Below are 23,128 nucleotides of genomic sequence, written 5' to 3' on the forward strand. Positions count from 1 at the left end.
CTTCCTTAGCAAGGGTAGGAATAGCAATAAACACATGGGACCTTGAATGAATGGTGTGCAGTGGCCATGCTGCCGCACACAAACTGCATTTGCCTAATGACGCCCGAGTGGAGATTTCTCCTAAATGTTTTTGGGAGTATTTTGAAGGCGGCATTGAATGCTCAAAACGCACTTTCCTGGAATTTGTAGGAATCTTTCATAGGACTATAAGCTACCCACAATATGCACCTAGTTGGGGGGAAAGAGCCCCACAAAATATTATTACAGCCCCAGGTCGGTATTTAATACAGCTGATCCTGAATGCCCTTCCCACATACCAACAGAAAACATTGTGAGCAACAAGCAAAATAAGCACGCCAGGCCTTGCAAGGTTGTGTATCAAGGCTCAAAAAATGAAATGCTGCTTTAAATACTAATGGATTGTCTGTTTCTTTATGGAATCTCTAATTTAGTAGGGTTTTTTTCACCCTCATTCACACCTCGTGAATTTCTTTAGCTTGCTCACACATTTTGCACATCCTTGTTACTGTTCGAATGTGATGTGGGTGTTGTTAGTTTTGGTATCTTATGCTGTGTTCTTTGAACTGCTAACACTGCTTATTATACATGAAACCTTTTTGGGCCTGCTGCTTGCAATGTAGATTATATGAGGAGTGGAATAAGGTTCTTGATGATGGTCATGCAGAAGGCATAAAATGTTATATTCTTTCTAATATATGCCTAACAACATGTACAAGTAATGATGTAGTGTGGCCTACAAAAATGCCAAAAAAAGAAATGTTATTAAATAGTATTATACTTTAGTAATATGGGATAATAAACCATTATGGATTTTGGACTATTTTAAAATGTTCTGTTCTAGATAGTAGTAGAATGATGATGATGTGAATTGGCCCAAATTAAATTTACAACGATTTCTACAGCCACTTTTAAACATTTTGTGGCACTGATATACTGCCAAAAATGTGATAAATACAAACAAGACTTGCGTGCCTTAATGAAAATGTGTGTAACTTACACTTGGTTTCTGTCTTCCTTTGATAGAGCGTCTTGCCATCGTCTCAGGATGAGAACCCTCGCGAGAGGCCTCGTCCACCTTCAACCAACGCTGCTCGACAGCAGCAGCAGAGAAGCAAATCTTACATCTCATGGCCTTCTTCAGGTACATCAAAGGCAGAGAGAGTGATATTCCTCGTGTTTATCTTGACCTTTGTTGAGAAGCATTCTGCTTTGACGTCTCCAATTGCTATGTTTTGGAAATATATTTTTCACTCCCCTTTTCCCAAAACTTGTTCCATAAATAAAGGGTTCTTTAAAAAGCAGACAAAGAAAGACAGGCGAGGTAACAATGATTGTGCCGGCAGTGATCTTTAAACTTTGCTTTGCTCTCTAGGTTCTGGAGATCTGCCTTCGCGAGGCATAGGCGATCCTGATCAGGAACTAGAAAAAGAGGTGATGCATATATATATATTTATGTTATCTGTTCTATACACAGATTTCCGTGTTACAATTTAGTGAACGACATGGTACACCAAAACATATACAATAACAATCTTGCTGGCGCAATTTAAACAATTTTAGTGTGTGTGTGTGTATAAATGGAAATATTAGTGTGCTCATTTGCATGTCTTAGACAGGTCTGCAGCCCTGCCTTTCACCATTATCACCCAGCATACAGCGCTTCCACTGCAGCAAGGGATTCTGGGAAATGACATGCAAATGAGCACACAGTGCCTATATGCTTTACACCCACACACCTACACACGGTCAACCTGGGCGACTGCATTGTGGCCACTGTCGACTGCTTACCTGCGACGGTGTCTCCCCGTCTTCTCTTTCTCTTTTTAATCTTTAAAATCATGTTTTTATCCTGCAGCACTATTCAAAATGGTCGCGCAACGTCATATGGTAATGGGACACGTCGTAACGCCGCGTGGCCATTTTGAATAGTGCTGCAGGAGAAAAACATGATTTTAAAAGCGACAAGACAGCAAAAGGCCGGGAGACGCCGTATGACCCCGCTGCAGTTAAGTGTCATGGGGGGGTGGGGGGTGGAGAGCGAGTGACATTTTGGACCAGTTTGTTTTTGTGTGCGTGCATATATGTATATATATATCTCTCTCAAAGATTTCATTGTTTAATGAAGGGGTAATGTTTCTGTATGGGTTTTTTTTTATGGTTTGGTGAATATGGTACAAGCTAAATTTGTTTTCCCCCTTTATGGTTGACAGCCGGATTCCGACTCCACCAAACATTCCACTCCTTCAAACAGCTCAAACCCGAGTGGCCCCCCCAGTCCCAACTCTCCACATAGGAATCAGCTGACATTGGACGGGTTGGATCAATCAGCCTGCGATGCATAACACTCCCTGCACCCCAGGACTCGAAAGCATCACGTGAACCTCTGTATAGTGAAGCACAGCCGGGTGCATTGGTTTCATAAGATAGTGCCAAGATTGATGATAAATCTCTAGTGTTGCACAAGTTCTAAACCCCATATTGTAGATACATTAAGAGTTAAAAAAAAAGAAAGGGTTTAATATATGTGATCAAGCTTTTATATGCAAAAGTATTCACTGTTTCTAGTAGCAATTCTGCCATCTCTCCGTTTTACACTACAGTGACATGATAGGATGTTTTTGTTTTTAATTTGTAATTTTTAAATATCACCCTTTGTATGATGCTGCTAGTACTGGGACAAAAAAAAAAAGAGCGAAAAGAGGCTGCTACTGTTATTGCTAACCAGCGTCAGTGATGGGATGTTTCATTAGGAAAAGAATGTAAGTTCTTATCAACAGGAAATCTATTTAGGAAGAATTTGGAGTTTTGCATAGGAATCTACCAGTTGGGTCCAATTATAGCACAGTAGGTAGGGGAGCTCTTGCAACATAGTGTTGAATGTCTCCTGCACAAGGCAACCCATTTTAAACGAAGAGCTGGTTTGCGCTCTAACTGCTTAATAATCGGAAATTCAAGATTGCGCCATTTTTTTAATAAGTCTGCAGTTGCACGGAAGTTTTTTTTTTTTTTTTTTTTGCAAAGTGTATTTTATCTCAAATCAGTATTTTAAAACGGTAATCCCCCCTAGCTCTAACATCGCTGCGTTCCGCCATTTTTTTTCCTTTTACTTGATGTTCCCCTGAGCTGAACTGCATTATTTTCTGCTATGGAGACCCCCTCTCTCTCTCTCTTCCCCCGTCCCTCCCCCCCCTGGTTCCAGAGATGCTTATTGGGGAAGTTACCGGGATTCGTTTCTGCTGTTAAATGGGCAATAGATGATATTGCAGATTCCTATTGGCCTGAGATTCGGCAGCCATTTTGTTTCCCCTGGAGGGAATTTTGAACCCAGTAACTTCACCAGTAAGTATCTGAGCAACTGGCAGTGTCACTGGAACAGATAATGGCGTGGTTCAGCCCCCGTGCCTGAAACACATAAATGGGTAATAAGATTAGGGGAGATTGCTGATTTAAGAAGCAAAGGCTCCTCGGCAGTGAATAAGTGAGATAAATGTCATTCCGGTAGGATTAAACCTGTTTGGTAGGTTGCATTTCTTTTTAAAAGTGAAAAAAATAATTTAAATAAATGCAAACCGCCCTATAACCTGCATTTCTGTGCAGCTCTATGCTTATCGAAGTGTCCAACGCAGCACATTGCTGGCCTCTGGCAGCGTAACGGTTAAATCTCTAGGTTAAAGCTTCAGCATCAGCTCAGATTTCGGATGTCGTCATAAACACATTTTGAAATGTCCTTCAATACATTTTCCATGCTACATACCTGAATATTTCCCCCGTGTTAAGTCCTTTAGTATGATTGCTTCATCCTAATTAACCATGCCTTTGTATGTCCAAGCTCACAAAACATGAGTCAATCTGCCGTTTCAAATCTTTTGGTGGGCTTCGTCAGTGGGGGGGAAACACTACACGTTTATATAATATTCATGCTTACAAGGAAGAAGCCTTTGTGTCAATGTGAAGATACTCTCCATCAGGGGTGGCCAACACCAGTCCTCAAGGGCCACCAACAGGTCAAGTTTTATGGATATCCCTGCTTCAGCACAGGTGGCTCAGTTAACAGCAGTCACCTGTGCTGAAGCAGGGATATCCTTAAAACCTGACCGGTTGGTGTAGCTTGAGGACAGGAGCTGGCCACCCCTGCTCTACATATTTAAATAGAATGTCCTTATAGGGCAGGAGATGAAAGAGATGTCTATCACCCTAACATCCATTCGTTTTATTGCCAACCAAAGTGGATCATTAAACAGATGTATAGATAAGTGCTGCTTTTTGTCTCTCAGTCTCTCCTTTGCCAGCGGGCCCCCACCTTTGGCACAGAAGGGGTTATTTGTATCGACGCTTGCATGAGGATCCCGTGAAAATTATTAGCCGTTGATCATGTAAAAGTAAAAAATGCACACCACACACACCTGTATATTTTGCTTCGATCCATGCCCCCCCCCCCCCCCCGCGTGGATCTGCTTGTATATTTAATCTCATGCTTCCATGTATTATACATTTTATGATCCAAGATCTGTGACCATGCTCCATTCAACGCTTGTAATTAATTTCGTGGTTGGCATATCCAGTTTGTCATTGTCACACTAGTGTGCCTTCTGTGCCAATTATGACAGTTGGATTGTCATTAATTTAAATTGGGTTTTATTGGGCTAATAATGATGTACACCAATGGTTAATGGCTCCTTTCTGAAACACTGTAAAGGACTTGCACTTATTTTTAGTTTTAAACCAAGTGATCTAGTCGACATATATTTCTGATCTGTAACGCAGGGGTGGCCAACTCCAGTGCTCAAGGGCCACCAAGAAGTCACATTTTGAGGATATCCCTGCTTCAGCACATGTGGCTGTCAGACAGAGCCACTGATGGAGCCACCTGTGCTGAAGCAGGGATATTCTGAACCTGACTTGTTGGTGGCCCTTGAGCACTGGAGTTGGCCACCCCTGCATTGAGTGTTTGATCGGTCCCTCTCGGTTTCAGATCCAGTGAAGAGGCTCTGACGGAGCCAGACACTACTGCTTTTTGGGGGGGTTTCGGATTTTTACTTTTTTTAATGTAAGTTGTCTTTGTAATTATTGAATTGTAAGAACCTTCTTCTTTTTTTTTTTTTCTTTTTTTTTAACAAATGACCTGTTAATAAAGCAGAAGTGGGCGGTTTTGAAGTTCATACTGGTCTGTCTTGACATATTAAAACATTTTACATGGATGCACATTTGGCTTTTGGGTGTAATTGGTTTTTTTTTTGGTCAGGGTAAACGTTTTCTTTATGTAGAAATAAAATGGCGTGTTCATTCTTGAAGTACAAATAAAAATGAGAATTTTGCCGTAAAATAAATTCACCTCAAGAACAGTGATGTGCAATTTAAAATATTTTTTTTTTTAGCAGCAACCACCTACCTACATTTAAATGTCAACACCACAAGGCCCGCAGCCCCAAAAACATTGTAGGATTAACTCTGCGGGAGACCCTGCTTCTGAACGGGACCCCACAGCGTTAAATCTCTTGCTGAAATCATAGAAACGAACTTGCAATACAGCAGCAGCCCGTGTCTCCTTCCCTGGTTGCTCCCCCCCATCCCGACTGTCTTCTTCCCCATCCCGGCTCTCTCCCTCCCCATCCCGGCTGTCTCCCTCCCCATCCCGGCTGTCTCACTCCCTCCCCATCCTGGCTGTCTCCCTCCCTATACCAGCTGCCTACCTCTGCATCCCGGCTGTCTCCTTCCCTCCCCATCCTGGCTGTCTCACTCCCTTCCCATCCCGGCTGTCTCACTCCCTCCCCATCCCAGCTGTCTCCCTCCCCATACCAGCTGCCTCCCTCTGCATCCCGGCTGTCTCCCTCCCCCATCCATCCCTGCTGTCTCCCCCCCCCCCCCATCCTGGCTGTCTCCCCCCCCCCCCATCCTGGCTGTCTCCCTCCCCCCCACCCCATCCCGGGTGTCTCCCTTAAACCCTCCCCCCCCCCATCCCGGCTGTCTCCTCTCCCCCCCATCCCGGCGGTGTCTCTTTCCCCCCCATCCCGGCGGTGTCTCTTTCCCTCCCTCCCTGCCCATCCCGGTGGTGTCTCCCTCACTCCCTCCCTGCCTGCCTGCCCATCCCGGCGCACAATTAATCCTCCGTTTTGGTGACACCCACAAATTTTCCAAGTCCCACAAGGGACCCCAACCCATGGGTTGCGCACCACTGCTCTAGAATACGGTTGATTGCAGTAGCCGCAAAACATAGGTAACATTAAATGCATTCTGTATATTCTATGTACTGTCCACCGTAAAAATAATTATCCATATTTTTTGTGCTCCCACCAAACATCAGGTCTGATTGATGGATGAATGTAATTTTTCACCCTGTGGTGTGTGTGTGAGATTAAATCCCCCAGATAACACAACATATCCCATTATAACGCAGGAAATTACAACGTTTCTGTAGGATTCAATGGCCGTGTTGGTGCAAAATATCCCGCCGTATCTCATCGGAGGGAATAATGAATGTTTTTGGATATTTTCGTAGTTGACGCTTTGCATCAAACCCAATGTAAAATGAATTATTCTAAATTAGAAACATTTTAAGGTTTAATTTACACGTCAAATAATTTTATAGACATTTATGAAGTACCATTGAAACAATTAAATATCTCCTTTCCAATTTAGCATTCAGTGGGTGACCTATAATCTTAAAAAAACATGTTGTGATTTCAGTGCCTTTATATTTACATAATGGCAAAGAGCTAGAAAAAGTGGACCAATCCCTGTAGCGCATGGGTGGGCAAATCCAGGGCATCAGGTTTTCAGGATATCCTTGCTTCAGCACAGGTGACTAAATCATTTGCTCAGTCTGTGTTGAAGCAGGGATATCCTGAAAGCCTAACCTGTTGGTGGCCCTTGAGGTCTTGAGTTGACCACCCCTGGTGTAGTGGCTAAGCAGTGGGGGCAATGGAGCAACAGATCTGCTTGGAATCTCCTGTGGAGCCAAGAAACAAAGATAAGTCCTATAAATGTTACTGTTAGTGTAGAATAGATTGCGCTGGTTAGAAAGGAGGAGTTGGTGTAAGAATAATCTGTGTGCATGGAAACGGGATATATCATCGTTTCACTTTCTCCCGTCAAAAAAACACTTGTTAGAACAAGCCAAAGAATGAGAAAGTGAGTGCTCCTCACGCTATATTTTCCTAGGTGTGTCACTATTTTAAGTTGTAAAATAAAGGAGGGAGGCGTAGGTAGTGTGATAACTATTTGCTGGTTCAATAGAAGGTTTGTTGCAAGCTTTGGAGTCTCGGGGTTCTTAGTCCACTTTATTTTAAATTAAAATAAGCAGTTGATAAAAGTGAAAGCAGAGTGTGAGACATGGACACTGCTTTGCCCTCGGTCGATGGCCTAATAACTGAGACAACACAGTTAATGTAACAGGAGGTTTGAGTGAGGAAGTGACTGTGATTTATTTTTCTCGCTCATGGTACACACACACACACACACACACACACCATCCACATATCCACATACACACCCACATCCACATCATATATTTATTATATATAGACATGTATGTACATAGAGAAATATATATATGCACAAATACACCCACACAAAACAATATATATATATATATATATATATATATATACATATACACACATACATACACACACACACTGTGTACACACACACCTGGACCCAATCGAAACATTTTAATGACACAATAGGCACCGTAGATTCGTGACTGATTAAAGCCAGTATCGATTCCAGGACACCAGATTACTCTGACAGACTATTTGTGGTGACTGAACTGGGAATCGGGAAGATGCTGGCACACGGACTTAATTACAAGAATTTATTGTGCCATGAATCCAACCTTTCGGCAGAATTACACTGCCTTTGTCAGCCCTCACCTTGACATAGGCGGTGTACTTCTGCTGAAACATTTGATTCATGGCATAATAAATTCTTGTAATTAAGTTTGTGTGCCTGCATCTTCCTGATCACCTGTTGCTTATTGTGGGACCCGTGGATTCCCACTGTGTTACAGTGCACCGGCAGCTAAGTATCAACTACTAACTTATAATTGAGTGCCTGCATCACCCCTTATATCTGACTGAACTGAGGAGACAGTAGCTACCAGGCAGCCTGAAGCTGTGATCCTGGGAAGGTGCATGTCCTTTCTGATGATGCTGTGGGTTGGTCCACGGGACTAGCGCAAGACTGCTTGGAGCAAGTTTAGTGGGACCACAGCATACCTTACACCAGGGGTGTGCAAACTTTGACTTGCGCCCCCCTGCCTACTCTCCCCCACTTACCTGGTCTGAAGCGTCAAATGACACTGTGGAGTCATGTGACGTCACGTGACTCCCTGTGGTAATTTGACGCCATGGTGACACGTCGCCAAAGCAGACTGTCATGGTAAGTGAAGTTACAGAGGCCTCGCGCGGTCCCACAGCATTTAATTTAAATGCCTTGGGGAAGAGCGCAAGGCCTCTAACCGCCACACATCCCCCCCAAAAAAAAATCTAAGGTACCCGCCAATGTGTTCACCCCTGCCTTACAAGTCTATAGGACACCTTCGAGCTATACGCAAAAGAGCTGGAAGCTTCTAAAGGCCCAAGCCAGAAAGTGAGAGTACACACCAGCTTTATGTAGTGCTACACAATCCTGGCCAAGTGAAAACCAAGCCATTCACCATCGAAGACGCAGACCCAAAAGTATTTTAAGGGGGACAGCATGGGTTGAAACCTAAAAAGGAAACTGCTTATTCATTCAACAGTGTAATGACAATATTTTTCTAAATGGGTGTGGTTATTAAGTCACTGCTCCATCTTCAGATTTGGTTTGGCTTCTTCCCTACTCCAAATAGTTAACTGTAAGAAGGACTGAAAGAGAAGCTCAGTGAGTAATGACACTGACTTTGAAGCACGGGAACCTGATTCAATTCCCTGAGTCATCTCCTTGTGACCTTGGGCAAGTCCCTTTATCTCCGGGCATCGGGTACCAAAAATACAGAGTGTAAATGACTGTAACATTCCTATGTGCTGCGGGCCGCGCGCTATACCGTAATTGTAAAGCGCCAGGTGAAATAGTTATTATTAAGAAACTTTTGTGGGTAGCTCTGGGTAGTGTCGTGGGACACACTTTGCCTCATCTTTGTGATTGTCCCTCCTGTCACCTTCCTGTCTACCCTCCCATCATACAACTATTTAATTTGTCACTAACATTCTAAAAACATGGTGCAATATATATGTATATATTTGTAATTCAAATATGACATTGGACAGATAATTCAAGTAATTAGATATAATACCAATTTGAACATAAACTGTTTTAACCAGAGTTGCATTTAATGTTCATTTTTTTTTTTTTAAATCATTGCTTTCCTCTGATCACCCTTGAACAGGAACATGATGCACTGGGACACTGAACAAACTCAATGCAAAGCTGCTTCTCATTAAACTGATCAGTTCTGCAAATTGGTTTTAAGATCACCCATCCTACCTTTTAAACAGCAGCTCTTGTTATGCACAGAGAGGGGAAGAAAACATTTACCGATGGTGTTAGCGCCTGTAGAAAGGACACAGCTTGGCGTGGTTGCAGGCGCGTAACGTTTTGGCCAAAGAATTTAACTGGATGACCCTAACTTATGGGAAGAAAAACAGAAGTATTTATATAATTTGTCTTCTCGGATGTAGTATTGGGGATTTGTCTTTAATGTACACTGTAAATGACAAGTCTCTGCTAGGTCTGCCATGCTGATTTTGTTTGCTGAATACCTCTAACTTATAATAATCAATGGCCCAAATCTTCCCATGTAGATCATTTGAGTGAGATACCACCTCTAGAGCAGGCGTGGCCAACTCCAGTCTTCAAGGGCCGCCATCGCTGCTTCAGCACAGGTGTCTCGGTCTTCGGCTGAGCCACTGATTGAGCCACCTATGCTGAAGCAGGGAGATCCTGAAATCTTGACCTGTTGGTGGCCCTTGAGGACTGGCATTGCCCACGCCTGATTTAGAGTCTGTTTGTGAGGCTCTTATGTAGTAGGAGGAAACTTTGGACGACTCTTTAATCCCCCAGGGTGTTCCTTTCAAGATCCGAAACGTGAAATATGAATCCACCGTTTCTATTCCAAATCATACAGAAATACGAATTCTTTCAAATAAATGTTTACATGTTTATGCTAATAGAAACATCAACGTCTGTGGTTTATCATTAGTGTGACGTGTATCCAATGGGCTTTGAAACACCTTGTTAAAAAAAAAAAAAAAAGTTTGTATCAAAGATGTATTTATTTCTTTTTTAAAGTGGGTTTGATTTTAAACCTCGAACTGAGAATCATCGTACAAGGGATTAGAAAATTGAGTTCCGCTTTCTCTGAGGGGAACGCCTTTTAATGCATCTTCTGCCGTAAATAAGCCATCCTGCAAAGAGAGAGTCAATCATTTGATATGTGGACATTTAAAAGTGTAGCCGCTGAAGCAGCGATCCACACTTCAGTTGTACTTTGTACAGGGGTGGCCAACGCCAGTTCTCAAGGGCCACCAAACAGGCCAGGTATTAGGGATATCCCTGCTTCAGCACAGGTGGCTCAGTCTGAATGATTGAGCCACATGTGCTGAAGCAGGGATATCTAATACCTGACCTGTTGTTGGCCCTAGGACGGGAGTTGGCCACCCCTGACTTTTTTGTACATTGTTTTTAATCCATTGATGTCCTGGTGCACGCCGCCGATTGTGCAAATGCTTTAATCCCTATCATTCTGGATTAGGCCCCTGCAGCGCTCGAGCATTGGAAAGACAATCTTCTCCGCAAGGCGAGCCACCATGACATGGATACAGAAACATTTCCCATTGATGCTTGCAGGATCGTAGTGGAATACGATTTAGAACTAATTAAGTATGCAATCCATCACCTAGTTTCCAGGCATTCTCACTTGAATAGCTGCTCTGAGATCCTGAATATTCGCACTTTTTCATACGTTTACTATTTTCATTATATTCCTATTTAAAAAAATATTTATGCAAAAAAAAGTGAACCAGGTTGGGTAAACTGTACCTCTCATATTTAATTAAACAGTTTGAAACATCTTTGCTTATAGTGCTGAAATTGTAGGGAATATTGCATCAAAAAAACAAACGTCAAAGCACAAATATTAATTTGAAACGCGCATGTCCAAGTAATGCTTCAGTCCTACTTAGTATTTTAATTGGGAATATTTTACCTAACGTACCAAAAGGCAGATGCAAAATAGATATTTGTGCATCTTGTTGTGGTCTATTCATTGATTCTCCGGATTTCCAGTGAAAATGTAAGAAATGGTGTGAAATGTAAAATAAACTGGGCCCTTCCAAAGAGAGATTTTCAATGCAATACTTACTGTATTCTCGATTGTTGGTGCAAATATAGGGTTTTCAAATCCTTTGATTTCCAAGTCGGCTTCAAGTTGATACGTTTTCCAGAACAGAAATACTTCGAAAAAGGGCCATCTAAGTAAAGAACATCCAGAACCTTTAATGTGTCAGTGTACACTGAAAAGGTTAGAAAAACAAACCAATATGTTCTGGGTTTATTTAGAGCAGGGCTGGCCAACAGGTCAGGTTTTCTGGATATCCCTGGTTCAGCACAGGTGTCTTAGTCTTCGACTGAGCCACTGATTGAGTGACCGTTGCTGAAGCAGGGATATCCTGAAAACCTGACTTGTTGGTGGCCCTTGAGGACTGGCGTTGGCCTCCCCTGATTTAGAAGAATGTTTTTCTCGCCTGTATAGGGCCGGGGTCTACTTTGGGAACTGTCTATAGAAAATAAAAATATATTCAGCGTAATGTAATGAAAATTAATAGATAAAAGATAAGCAAGTATAATATATTGAGTTAAACTATTCTCCACAAATTCAATTGGATTTCAAAGATTTGCAGCTGGTTCCAATAGGTATTAAGCAAGCAATGATAATAGTCATTCTTTACAATACCTCATGATGCCCATTCGATAGAGGAAAAGGATGGCCCCCAGCAATGATACACCAAGGATAATACCAATGACGATACCCGTGACGGTGCCTGCTGCCATGTGTCCATCATGAGCACCTGTAGTGCTGCCGATGGCTATTAGAATCTTCCCTTTAACAATGCCAAAGGATTTACCTACATTACAGGGAACAAAAAAAAATGAAAATACGTCCACAGAGGTTAGTGAGAAAGTGCCTGGATGGGACATATTCTGTATCTCCATGTGACCAATGTCACGCGTCAAAAAGACCTCAATATGCCACTTTCCACCAAACACCCAGAAATGGGGCGAGTTCGTTTTTTGCTTTTAAAGCTGCAGTTCATGCAATATTCTGCATGTGTGTTTTTTTTTAATAAATCAGTTCTGTAGTAAGAAAAAATACTTTTAGCATTTTCTGTTTTTAAAAAAAACAACTTTGAAAGACCAATTTTCTTGTATTCTATTTTACAAGCCATTTGCTAAGGCACTGCCCCTTCATGTCCTGTCACAAGCCCTGGCACACCCCTTTGTCAGCCCTGCCCTCCCTCTAGCACATGTCAGTGCAGGAGTGCTCATGAATATTCATGAGCTTCCACTGAGTGACAGAGGCAGAATATAAACATATGCCAGCTCTAATTATGTCACCAAATTTCGCCTATCAATACATGGAGAACGAATTGACCTGCAGCTATACAGTTCTTTAGGTAATTAGAGATTGCCCACATGAAACTATTGAAGTAAAAAAAAAAATAATAAAAAAAAAAAAAGACTGAACTGCAGCTTTAAGTGGTTGTTTATCAACATTTCAGATTACAAAAATTATCTTTTTTTTATTTGCTACATCTGGTGCTGTATTGTTATCCAGTTTGCCCCAGAATTTAGCAACTATCCCTCTTTGGGCCATATTCAATGCCATACGAGCCAATGGTAGTTTTTTTTCAGCTGATCCCACTGCAGACATTATGAATAAGGTCCTAAGAAATGCATACGTTTTAGGTTTTTTTTTTTTTTTTTTTTAGGGTGAAATCACAATTGAATAATAATAATAATATAATAAAAAAGTGTTTTCAGGCAAATAATTACCATGGTTTGTTATATCGGACATGATGTCATAGGCCAGCTGCTGTGCCCCACTTCCTGTCTGCGTCCCGCTCTTGTCATCAATTAGCACAATCTGTATTTCGGGGACTGAGTCACGAGGAATTATCCCCAGCACACTCTGGGGCTTTTGCACTTTGGAGATTGCCATCTTAACACCTGAATATTTTGCCTTTTTTCCAAAACATGAAGTGTAAAGAAGTTTTTGTTTTAAACACCATTTGTTCATTCAGGGTTACCCAAACACAGCTTGCCACTGAAATACCTCTTTGCGTGTCTAACATCTGGTAGGTTTGAGCACCAGGATACTGGTAACGGTGACTTAGCTGAAAGGAAGTAAACCATTCATACCAGATGGATAACTTCCTAGCACAGGGGTGACCAACTCCAGTCCTCAACGGCTACCAACAGGTCAGGTTTTCAGGATAGCCCTGCTTCGAAGACACAGCCACTGATTGAGCCACCTGTGCTGAAGTAGGGATATCCTGACTTATTGGTAGCTCTTGAGGACTGGAGTTGGTCTCCCCTGACTCACACCCTCGTTTACTGCCCACTTCATTAAGTAATGTAGCGTGAGTGTGAGTGTCTTGCTGCCCAATCAGTGTGTGGAACCTGTAGCTCTGTGATAGGCAGGAGTTTGTAATCCTTTGCATTGTGTCAGCTCAATGTGATCTTGGGCAAGTCCCTTTATCTCTTTGTATAAGTGTAAAGTCTATGGGGCAGGGACTAGCAGAGTCAGACATGTGGCTGCTGCCATCCCTCCGCAACCATGTCTGTCCACCAACGTTCGGACCCAGAGAGACCCTCCGCCGCTGGACACTCAGCCGCCAGCCACGTAAGTTTAATTTAAGGGTTAATGTAGTGGTAAAGGGTTAAACTTTTTAGGGTAGGGGGTAAGGGGTGAAGAGTTTTAGGGGAATAGGGCAAGGGGTGAAGCTTTTTAGGGCAGGGGTTTAGGGTAAAGGGCTAAGATTCTTAGGGTAGGGGGTAGTGTTAGTATTAGGGGGTGAGGGGTGAGGTTGGAGGCTTACCTTCGCGGCGAAATGGCTGGTGGAAAGATGTCCCTGCGGTGAGGTGAGTGGTGGCAAAACGCCAACAGCAACTTGGTCACGGCAAAACGGCCGCAACCGAATGTCCTGGACCGGGGACTAGTACCTGCAAAAGTTCTATGTACAGCGCTGCACACACTGTTGGTGCTAAACAAGCAATAAAACCAGATTTTCTTATTGTGCAGGCTTACCCATTAATTGAACCTCTAAATAACAGTTGGGATGTTAAGCAAAGGCTGCATTTCAGATATCTATTTTCAGTATAGATGCAGTATCTATAGATTCAGTATAGACTACAATGCTGTCAGTTTGAAGGTTAGACATTTTGGGACTGAAAGCGGGAATGAGATTTCCTGCACAAGTAGATATTTTATTTAAAAAAAATAAAAAGTGTGGGCAAAATTGCACATATTTAAAAAAAAACTTCCCTTAGGTCCCTGCAAAGTAATGCTCTGCAGGGGAAATGATCTAAGAAAAATAGAGCATAAAATAAACTATCAGATCCCCTCATTATTCTATACTAGTGTTTATGTAAGCAGCACATTTTATATGGGTATTTCCCCTTATTTTAATGAAATAAAGAGCAATTATACCAGGCTGAGGAAGGTGTGAATGAGACGATTCCGGTAGTTAGCTATGTCAAAATCAGAAGTGTATTCCAGCGAAACAGTGGCCCCTACAGTCAAAGACAGGGCGAGATAAAGAATATATTTAGGAAATGTTACTCGTTCAGATGGGGCGTTCCAGGTGCAATCCGAGATATCCCCACCCTGAATCCCAAGAGTTTACCCAAATAAATATTTTTAGATTTGCAGCCCACTTCAGAATCTCGCGTGACAGTCAAAACAAGAGCAATCTACTATAACAGGATACAGGCATTAAAGAGGCAATCCAAGCAGATTACATTTTTTTTTTTAATGTTTTTTGTTTTAATATATACAGTCTTTGTTAAAAACTAATTACCTAAACTGCCAATCGATTTCTCCTCCCGTGATCGATCAGCAAAACCCTGCTTCCCAGGGTTCACTAAATAGCTGCCTTTCGGTTTCAAATCAATCTTTCAGTCGGTGTAACTCAGCAGCTACAATGTATTCTTATATTACTAAAATAACATTCTCTATTGTTACAGTTTGCAGCTCAAACTGCTGGGAATATTGGCAACAAATGGTTACAAACAGGAAAGTGTTACAAAGATCTTGCACTGCTGGGGAAGGTGTGCTAAAGCCTTATGTAGAAATCAAAAGATGCTCAGTATATTAGCTCATTAAAATGGCATGAAGAGTTGAATTTTCAAATTAAAATAGTTAGTATGTATCTAATACTACAGAACTGATTTATATGCAAAATCACACATGTAGGATATTGCTTGAATTTCTCCTTTAATGCGGGCCACATTTATTCACAGGCAAACTTTGAGGGATCTATCTCAGCCTTGTTTGGTTTGAAGCCCGATTCACCTATCGGCTTCTTTGAACTATGACTTCTTGTTATCGCACTAAGACTGTATTCATTTTTAAACACAGCTCTGCGTTTCTGTTCAATGGGCAAGATACCTGCATGTAGATATACGTGTGAGCTGAAATCTGCAGTCTCCGCAGGCGCACGATCGGTGTCTGTGTTTCTGCCAAACTCGTTACATATTAATCCGTGGCTGCAGTGTGTCATTTCATAGCTAGACTACGTTCTCTTCAAAGGAGCAATCCAAGCAGGCTTTTATTTACTTATTTATTAACGTAGGGTTGAAGCAGGGGTCTCCGGAGCTGAACCCCACTAATTTCAGCTCCGGGGACCCCCTGGGTGAAGATACAATCCTCCAAAGGGGGTGCGGGTATCTCGGCAAAGTTTAAAGCTCCTGCGTCACATGGGCTAATAGGAGGCTGAACCGGATGATGTCACAGCTTCCTATTGGCCCGCAGGACCCGGGCGCTTTGAAACTCCATCAACGTGGCCCCTGCTAGCCGAGCAGAGTGGCTACCGGCACAACCTACGGATGTGTGTATCCACGGAAGCAGGGGGTCCCCGGAGCCGAAATTAATGAAAACCCTCTGCTTCAATCCTATGTTCGAAATAAAAAATAATTGTCAAAAAAAGCTTTGAATATTTGGATTGCCTCTTTAAAATAGCTGAATGAACGACTTAAACCAGTTCTCACGTAGTGGCCTTAAGGCTGCAGACCAAGCAATATCCATAATTTGTGTTTTTTTTTTTAATAAATCAGTTTTATATTATGAGAAAATACTTGTAGGATTTATTTGTTTTTTTAAACAACTCTGAATGAATTTCTTTATGTATTATAATGTAACCAGCATTTTTTGCATCTATAGCAACCATTTACAAAGTCACATCCCCTTCCTCTTCTGAAACAGGCTCTGGCACACCCCATTTTGAGCTCTGCCCTCTTTCTAGCAGTGCACCAATTGTATCTAGTGATTGCCGGGTCACGTGATCTTCTCCACATAACTTGGCATCTTTGGTCCTCTTCTGCTGCACTGACAGCCATTTAGTAAACCCCCGAGCCGAATCTTCACCGATCGATCACAGGAGAACGGATCGATCAACAACTTAGTTAATCACTTATCATTGTGTGAATTGTATTGATACACATATTAAAGGGGGGGGGGAGGAACAAAAACGGTAGCTTGGATGGCTGCTTTAAGATGTTATGGAACCCAGATATCTGATCATCAGAGTGAAACAATGATCAGAGATTTGGCTCTGTATGTCTCTTAAAACCCTCTATTTCAAGAGTTTCTAACTCCAGCTTGGTGCAGTATTATTTCACAATTTGCACACACCTTCTTGGCCAATTATCTACAACTTGTTGAACACTTGGCACAGCAATTGGAAAGAGTAACCACATATAACAGCTTCTAGGAGTCAGGCAGAGGTGCCATTCTGCCATTGATTTCTACAGGCGCTTTACCCACCACATATTTCACAGCAGTGTCCAAGGGGCTTCAGAGGATTGGCACAGGACACGTCAGGGCATTTATTCCCTGTATGTTGCAGGAGGGCAGAACAGATTTCTTGAAGAACCTTTAATAGAATAATGTTAGAAATGGCAACTTCCATGTAAACATAAAAGGATTATGTGGTTCATATGAGGCCAAACTGTTCCTCCATTATAACAAACAGTAGAGTGGCCAACTCCAGTCTTCAAAGGCCACCAACAGGTCAAGTTGCCAGGATATCCCTGCTTCAGCACAGATGGCTCAGTTGAAGACTGAGCCACTGATTGAGCCACCTGTGCTGAAGCAGGGATATCCTGAAAACCTGACCTGTTGGTGGCCCTCGAGGACTGGAGTTGGCCACTACTGATATACACATTTTACCTCGTTATGTCCACATTCACATCCAGTTTTGTCTTTGCACTTTGTGTCCGTTACTTGGAGTGAGCCAGGGCCCGGGAATTGCAGTTTTCCAGTGTTTGACTCCAGGTGCTGAGCAAAATCCTCATTTCTGGTAAATCGCTAAAAAAAAAAAAAAAAAAAAAATAATAAAAGTGAATCGAAGAGCATCAGTAATTAGATTTAATTCCCCCCCCCCCGAGCCGACAAACAACGATGATCCGGTTAAAGATGCAGCCCTTCCCAAAATGTTATTTGAGGTGAACTCAGACATGAAAGCATGTTAGTAAGTTACAGAACAACGATTAAACGTTTGAACAGCAAACCCACGGCTGGTAGTATATAACGAGTGGGCAAACTTTTGGTGCCTCGCCCCCCTGCCTGCTCTCTCCCAGTGTTAACGCCCTCCCACGCCCCCCATGCTGCTGGGTCTTGTGACGCCATGTCACCTGATGCCGGCTGAATCAAGGTACGTGAGTTACAGAGGCCTCACGCGGTCCCCCGGCATTTAATTGAAATGCCTTGGGGAAGAGCGGGGGGGTCCTCTGTATCCACCTGGCGCACCCCTGGTATACACATTACTAACCCCCCACGGCCCCACAGCTCAACCCCTTTATTTTTAAATTCAGGGAACCCGCAGTTCCCAAGACCCTAACTAGTGTCGTTACTGGTTTTAATTCTCTCTCCAGTGGAAACAAAATGACCATCAAATCTGGTAGGTCCAACAGACCAAGAGAAAACCCCAATATCATTGATTGTGGCTTCCTATTGGCCGATATTTTAAATCTCCTGTCAAAACCAGGAGGTAACGTTGGCAAATTTCCCTGCAAGAAGCTTAGTGACCTGGGGTGTCCCAGGAGCTGAAAACAGCGAGGTTAAGCTCGGGGTAACACACCCCCCCTCCTGATTTTAACCCTGTAAAAAAAAGGGGGGGGAGCGTAAAAATAGCGGAATCGCTGCTTTAAAGCTGAGTATTACAACAGTAATATTAACCTCTTTGTTAATATTTGTAATGCTCTGTGGAACAATGTGTGTCTTCTCCCTCTGGCAGGAACAGGGTTAATGTGCATAAAGAAAAAGGTAATCTGCCAAATCTATCAATCACAACAATTAGTTACCAAATGAACCTGTGCGCCTGACTCCAGAGGAACGCCCTGAAACCCAGCGCATGTTTGCGAGTATTGTTTTCATTATTCATCTGTGAGACGGATTTAAAGACAAGTCCGTGCAGGTACACACCACGTGACAGCCCTCGTGCAGATTGCTTTGTCCTTTAAGACGCACAATATTTTAGGCTTGCCGATTTACAGCTGATAGGAAAATCAGTGAAGGTGCATTTAGCTCTAAAGGCTTCTGCATTTCACAGCGATTGTTTCCGCTCTCTTTTCAATCCAGAAACATCACTCACTGCTCCGCCCGCACCTCTGGAATTCCCTTCCCCTCAATATCCGACTACCACCCTCTCTATCCACCGGAAGGCACCGGCGGATGCACGCGCGCCTGGCAGGCTGGCGGCGCGTGCAGCTGTGATCTCCGGTCTGTGGCCGAGCTGCAGGAGATTGTGACAGGGGTGGGGACGTGGTGGGGGCGCGCACATGATGTCACCCAGCAGATTCGACCTCATTGGCTGAACCGCCGGGGTGGGCGTGGCCAGCGCTCTGTCACCAGTACTGAAGACAATTTTACTATCTTCAGAAAAATCTGGTCATGCCATGCCATGGGGCCAAGGCAGCTGGTGGGCCCGGCCCATTGAGGGGCGGTTCTTGTTCAGCATGTACCGGGACCTAGCCTTAAGGCACATCTTAATACACACCTCTTTAACGAGCATATGGACAGCTCTGTGGCTAATACTATACACCTCATACATCGACCTTGGCACCCTGCACTTAACATAACACCCTCCTGCTGTCTCTGTACGTTCTCTCTACTTACCTCTTAGATTGTAAGCTCTTTTGGGGCAGGGACTCCTTTTCCTAATGTTACTTTTAGGTATGAAGCGCGTATTCCTATTATGTCCTGTCTATCACTGCTGTAAAGACCTATGTACAGCGATGGCGCTACACAAATGAAAATATATATACACTTGAGTTTTTTAGGCTATGTAGGGGTGTTACATGGCTACAATTTTCTAGTCTTTTTTTTGAGTATAGTGATAATAACAAAATGTTTTTAGAATTTTGAAATGTATATAATGTATATTGATGGACATATGTCTTTTTTTCAATCTCATCATATATATGTGTATATATATATATATATATATATATATATATATATATATATATAAATATATATCATGCATCTAGTTGTAACCATGTAAACACTGCAGTTGGTTCACTCTTGTTCTAAGTGGAACTGCACGTATAAGAAAGATGTTGTTGAGACTTGTATAAAACTATGTGTGCTCACTCTACACTTGTATAATTATCTCTTTATAGTTGATTCATTTATTTTGCTATCGGCACCTTATAATGATTAAGGAGTTGTTATTCAGTGTACATAACTTTGAGTCCCGGCTCTACCCAATAAACACGTCCGTGGGTTTCTTTTTTTATAATGTATATTTTAATTTTTTTTCTTACAACTCGCACACATTTATATTAGATGCGGTTTATTGTTGACTTTTGAGACTAATGTATTTTTATATATGTTAAGTGGATCCTATATGTGTTTTATGTTGTTATGTTACTTTTAAAAAATAATAAAACAATTATTAACTATTTTAAAAAAATGGAACAGATTTACTAGCCTTTCATTAAAATGATGTATGTATGCCTGTATTGATGAGCAGTTTTTCTCTGTTAGTTTGTTAATTGGAAGATTATGCCTGTATTTGTCATGTGGGGAATAGCAACGCCTGCCCAGGGTTTAAGTCTACCTCACAACAGCAGACTGATTACCTGATCTCTGCTGAGCTTTGCTTTTAAGTATCAGACATTTCTCAGTCTCCGCTGCTGGCTGAAAAATTTGAATCCAATATCTATCTCTCCTCCTCCTTCTTTTAATAATTTCATACTTCCGCCCTACACCTTCTACGTTATGGAAATAAAGCAACAATATTACATTCTCCCCTTTTTTTCTCAATTGTATATGTAAAGCATGTGACAAAGTATAATTCTACATTCTTACCTAAGCTGGAAATCGTTTGGTGCTCCTGATATAAATCTGTAAAAATCCTGATTGTGTGCCTAACATAATGGCTGCGTCAGTCAGTGTAACTCAGCAGCTATAATATATCCTTATATTACTAAGGTAACATTATCTATTGTTATAGTTTGCAGCTCAAACTGCTGGAATATTGGCAACAAATTATCCCAAACAGGAAAGTGTTACAAAGATCTTGCAATGCTTGGGAGGTGAGCTAAAAACGATGCTTTAAAACGCATTAAAAAAAGCATTGAGTTAAATAATAAAAAATACAGTAAGTATTATCTAATACTACAGAGCTGATTTTTTTTTTAAACATATAAGATTTCACATGTTTTGCTGCTTTAAATTCAAAGTTCTCAATGTAATAAATCGTTTCCATTCCATTATCATTGTCACTAATGGGTTCTCAGGAGTGTGCAAACTTTCCCCCCTGCACCCCCTTGCATGCTGTCCTCCCCTGCTAGCACCCCCCTCTCCCCCCCCTTACCTTGGCTCATTTGACGCATCGCTGAAAGCCAAGGTAAGGGAACTCACAGAGGCCTCACGTGGTCCCCGGCATTTAATTTAAATGCCTTGGGGAAGAGCGTAGGACCTCGGTAACCGCCATGTCGTGTGTGCCCCCCCCCCCCTGGAAAATCTCGCTCCCCCAGTTGGCACACCCCTGGGACACACACACACCATCTATTGTAATGACTTCCTTCAGCTTCTGTTAACAACCAGCATTTGAGGAGTTATATTGATAAGTGGCCTGCAGAATGTTTTTCAGCATTGAAGAGCTTAATGATCACGGAGGCACTTTAAATTAAAGTTTAAAACACGACATACAGGTACTGGCCACTCAGTTTGTTCCTAAACTTACCCGTCCCATTACAGAAATACTTCTCAGGGGAACTGCTGATCCAGTTGTCTTAATGTTTACTCGAAAAGATGTTTCCGGTGAAAAGATGACATCGTCGTGCTGACAGGGGACGCGTTCCCGGTCCACAGCGAAGAGAAATTTGCCATTTTCCAGATCATCGATGGAAACCGCAGCGTGCCACAATGTGGGATTAAACCAGTCGTACTTATCTCCATCATTAAAGGTTACGACAGACCCTGCCCAGAAAAACAGATCAAAGAGGCTGCAAATGCTGCGGAGTAGACATACTTCAAGCTATTAGTAGGTCTGAAGCAGTACATTTTGTTTAGCAAGCAAAGGATGGAGAGCCATGTATATATAGCAAGCAGTGTTAAGCCACAAGGCAGGGTGGCCAACTCCAGTCCTCAAGGGCTACCAACACGTCAGGGTTTCATGATATCCCTGCTTCAGCACAGATGACTCATTCAGCAGCTCAGTCATAATACCGTTTTTCCATTTGCTAATTTCTTCCGCAAATTTTGGGGTCATTTAGCAATTGTGTCAAATTGCGCTAGGGGACGGGGTTTATGCAAAACAAAAAGTACATGAAAAGGTGAGTCTTTTCTAAAGAAAAATTCAACCTGTCGCCATTTTGTCAGTTTTCATTCTTTGTATGAAAAATAGATCACATGACCAATGGGACCTGTACACTGGTCATGTGATCCACTGCAAAAAAAAAAAAACTTTGCTGCTTTTTTTAACAAGATTTATTATTTTTATTTTTGAAAAGAAAAAACAGCCCCAAAGTGTGAGTCCGTGATTTTTATGGCCAAAGAAATTTGTCTTACGTTGCACACATGTAGGATATTGCTTGGTCGACAGCTTTGTATATATATACATACATATATACATACATATATATATACATACATACATACATACATACATACATACATACATACATACATACACACAGTATGTGTATGTAGTATTTGTATACACGGTCATCCTTTATTCAACGCTTGTGCGTAATGCCGTCATTGGAGCATCTGTGTGGCGTATTTCTGCGCGTGACTTTGCTCTTACCTTTATCACATTCTGGATCATCACTAGAGGAAGCTGAGAATCCAGACCCAGAGGCCAAAATAAACTCTCCGTCCCATGGCATATACTGGAGAAAGTTAATGACACATTAGGTTCTTTGAAGAGTTAGAGTGTATTTATTGGGCGGCAGGTGTTACATGATATTTTATAAACATGGAGAATAGAAATGTACAGACACTGCAATCAGCAGACAGACGGGATTGTGGTTTCCTTTTGGCAATTGGAGTGACAAGTTCTATAGGCCTCCAAAAATCAATCTTGGCTTATATCTTTCTGGATGTATGACTAGTGTTAGAGAATGAAACACTCCATGTGGCATCTATTGTTTGCCAACTCCTTCTCTAGCCATCTCCAAGACACATCCAAAGACTTACCTTAAAACTAGGGTTACTATTAGATTCTGATTACAACTTTGCCATAGGCACCAAATGCACATCCTGCCGTCTGACACATGCTGTGTCAATCAGTGCTAATCCTGGTAAATCTCCCTACTTGCTAAATCTTTCGGAGGCAAAGTTCAGCTGTGAAGATCCTTCAAACTTTAGCTAATGGATACAGGATGATTAAGGGTT

The 23,128-nt window shown here is 42.1% G+C and overlaps 2 protein-coding genes across 5 annotated transcripts in view; one reads left to right on the top strand and one right to left on the bottom strand.

Moving 5' to 3' along the window:
* The window catches only part of CDC42BPB (CDC42 binding protein kinase beta), a 69,833-nt gene extending 66,071 nt beyond the window's left edge, over window positions 1-3,762 (top strand). For all 4 annotated transcript variants that reach the window (XM_075615017.1, XM_075615019.1, XM_075615018.1 and 1 more), the window contains 3 exons: window positions 1,045-1,162; window positions 1,394-1,452; window positions 2,232-3,762. In XM_075615017.1, coding sequence (XP_075471132.1) covers window positions 1,045-1,162; window positions 1,394-1,452; window positions 2,232-2,363 — 309 coding nt within the window. In that variant the 3' untranslated portion in view covers window positions 2,364-3,762. The remainder of the gene's footprint in view (window positions 1-1,044; window positions 1,163-1,393; window positions 1,453-2,231) is intronic.
* Window positions 3,763-10,255: 6,493 nt separating this feature from the next.
* AMN (amnion associated transmembrane protein) overlaps window positions 10,256-23,128 on the bottom strand; it is a 40,905-nt gene continuing 28,032 nt past the window's right edge. Inside the window, exons 4-12 of the mRNA XM_075615022.1 lie at window positions 22,539-22,623; window positions 21,474-21,709; window positions 17,450-17,587; window positions 17,045-17,153; window positions 14,711-14,793; window positions 13,054-13,240; window positions 11,954-12,125; window positions 11,363-11,471; window positions 10,256-10,406 (exon numbers count right to left, since the gene is read on the bottom strand). Of these exons, the coding sequence (XP_075471137.1) occupies window positions 10,302-10,406; window positions 11,363-11,471; window positions 11,954-12,125; window positions 13,054-13,240; window positions 14,711-14,793; window positions 17,045-17,153; window positions 17,450-17,587; window positions 21,474-21,709; window positions 22,539-22,623 (1,224 nt within the window). The 3' untranslated portion in view covers window positions 10,256-10,301. The remainder of the gene's footprint in view (window positions 10,407-11,362; window positions 11,472-11,953; window positions 12,126-13,053; window positions 13,241-14,710; window positions 14,794-17,044; window positions 17,154-17,449; window positions 17,588-21,473; window positions 21,710-22,538; window positions 22,624-23,128) is intronic.

This window comes from Ascaphus truei, chromosome 9 (assembly GCF_040206685.1).
Source record: "Ascaphus truei isolate aAscTru1 chromosome 9, aAscTru1.hap1, whole genome shotgun sequence".
NCBI classification, from domain to species: Eukaryota; Metazoa; Chordata; class Amphibia; order Anura; family Ascaphidae; genus Ascaphus; species Ascaphus truei.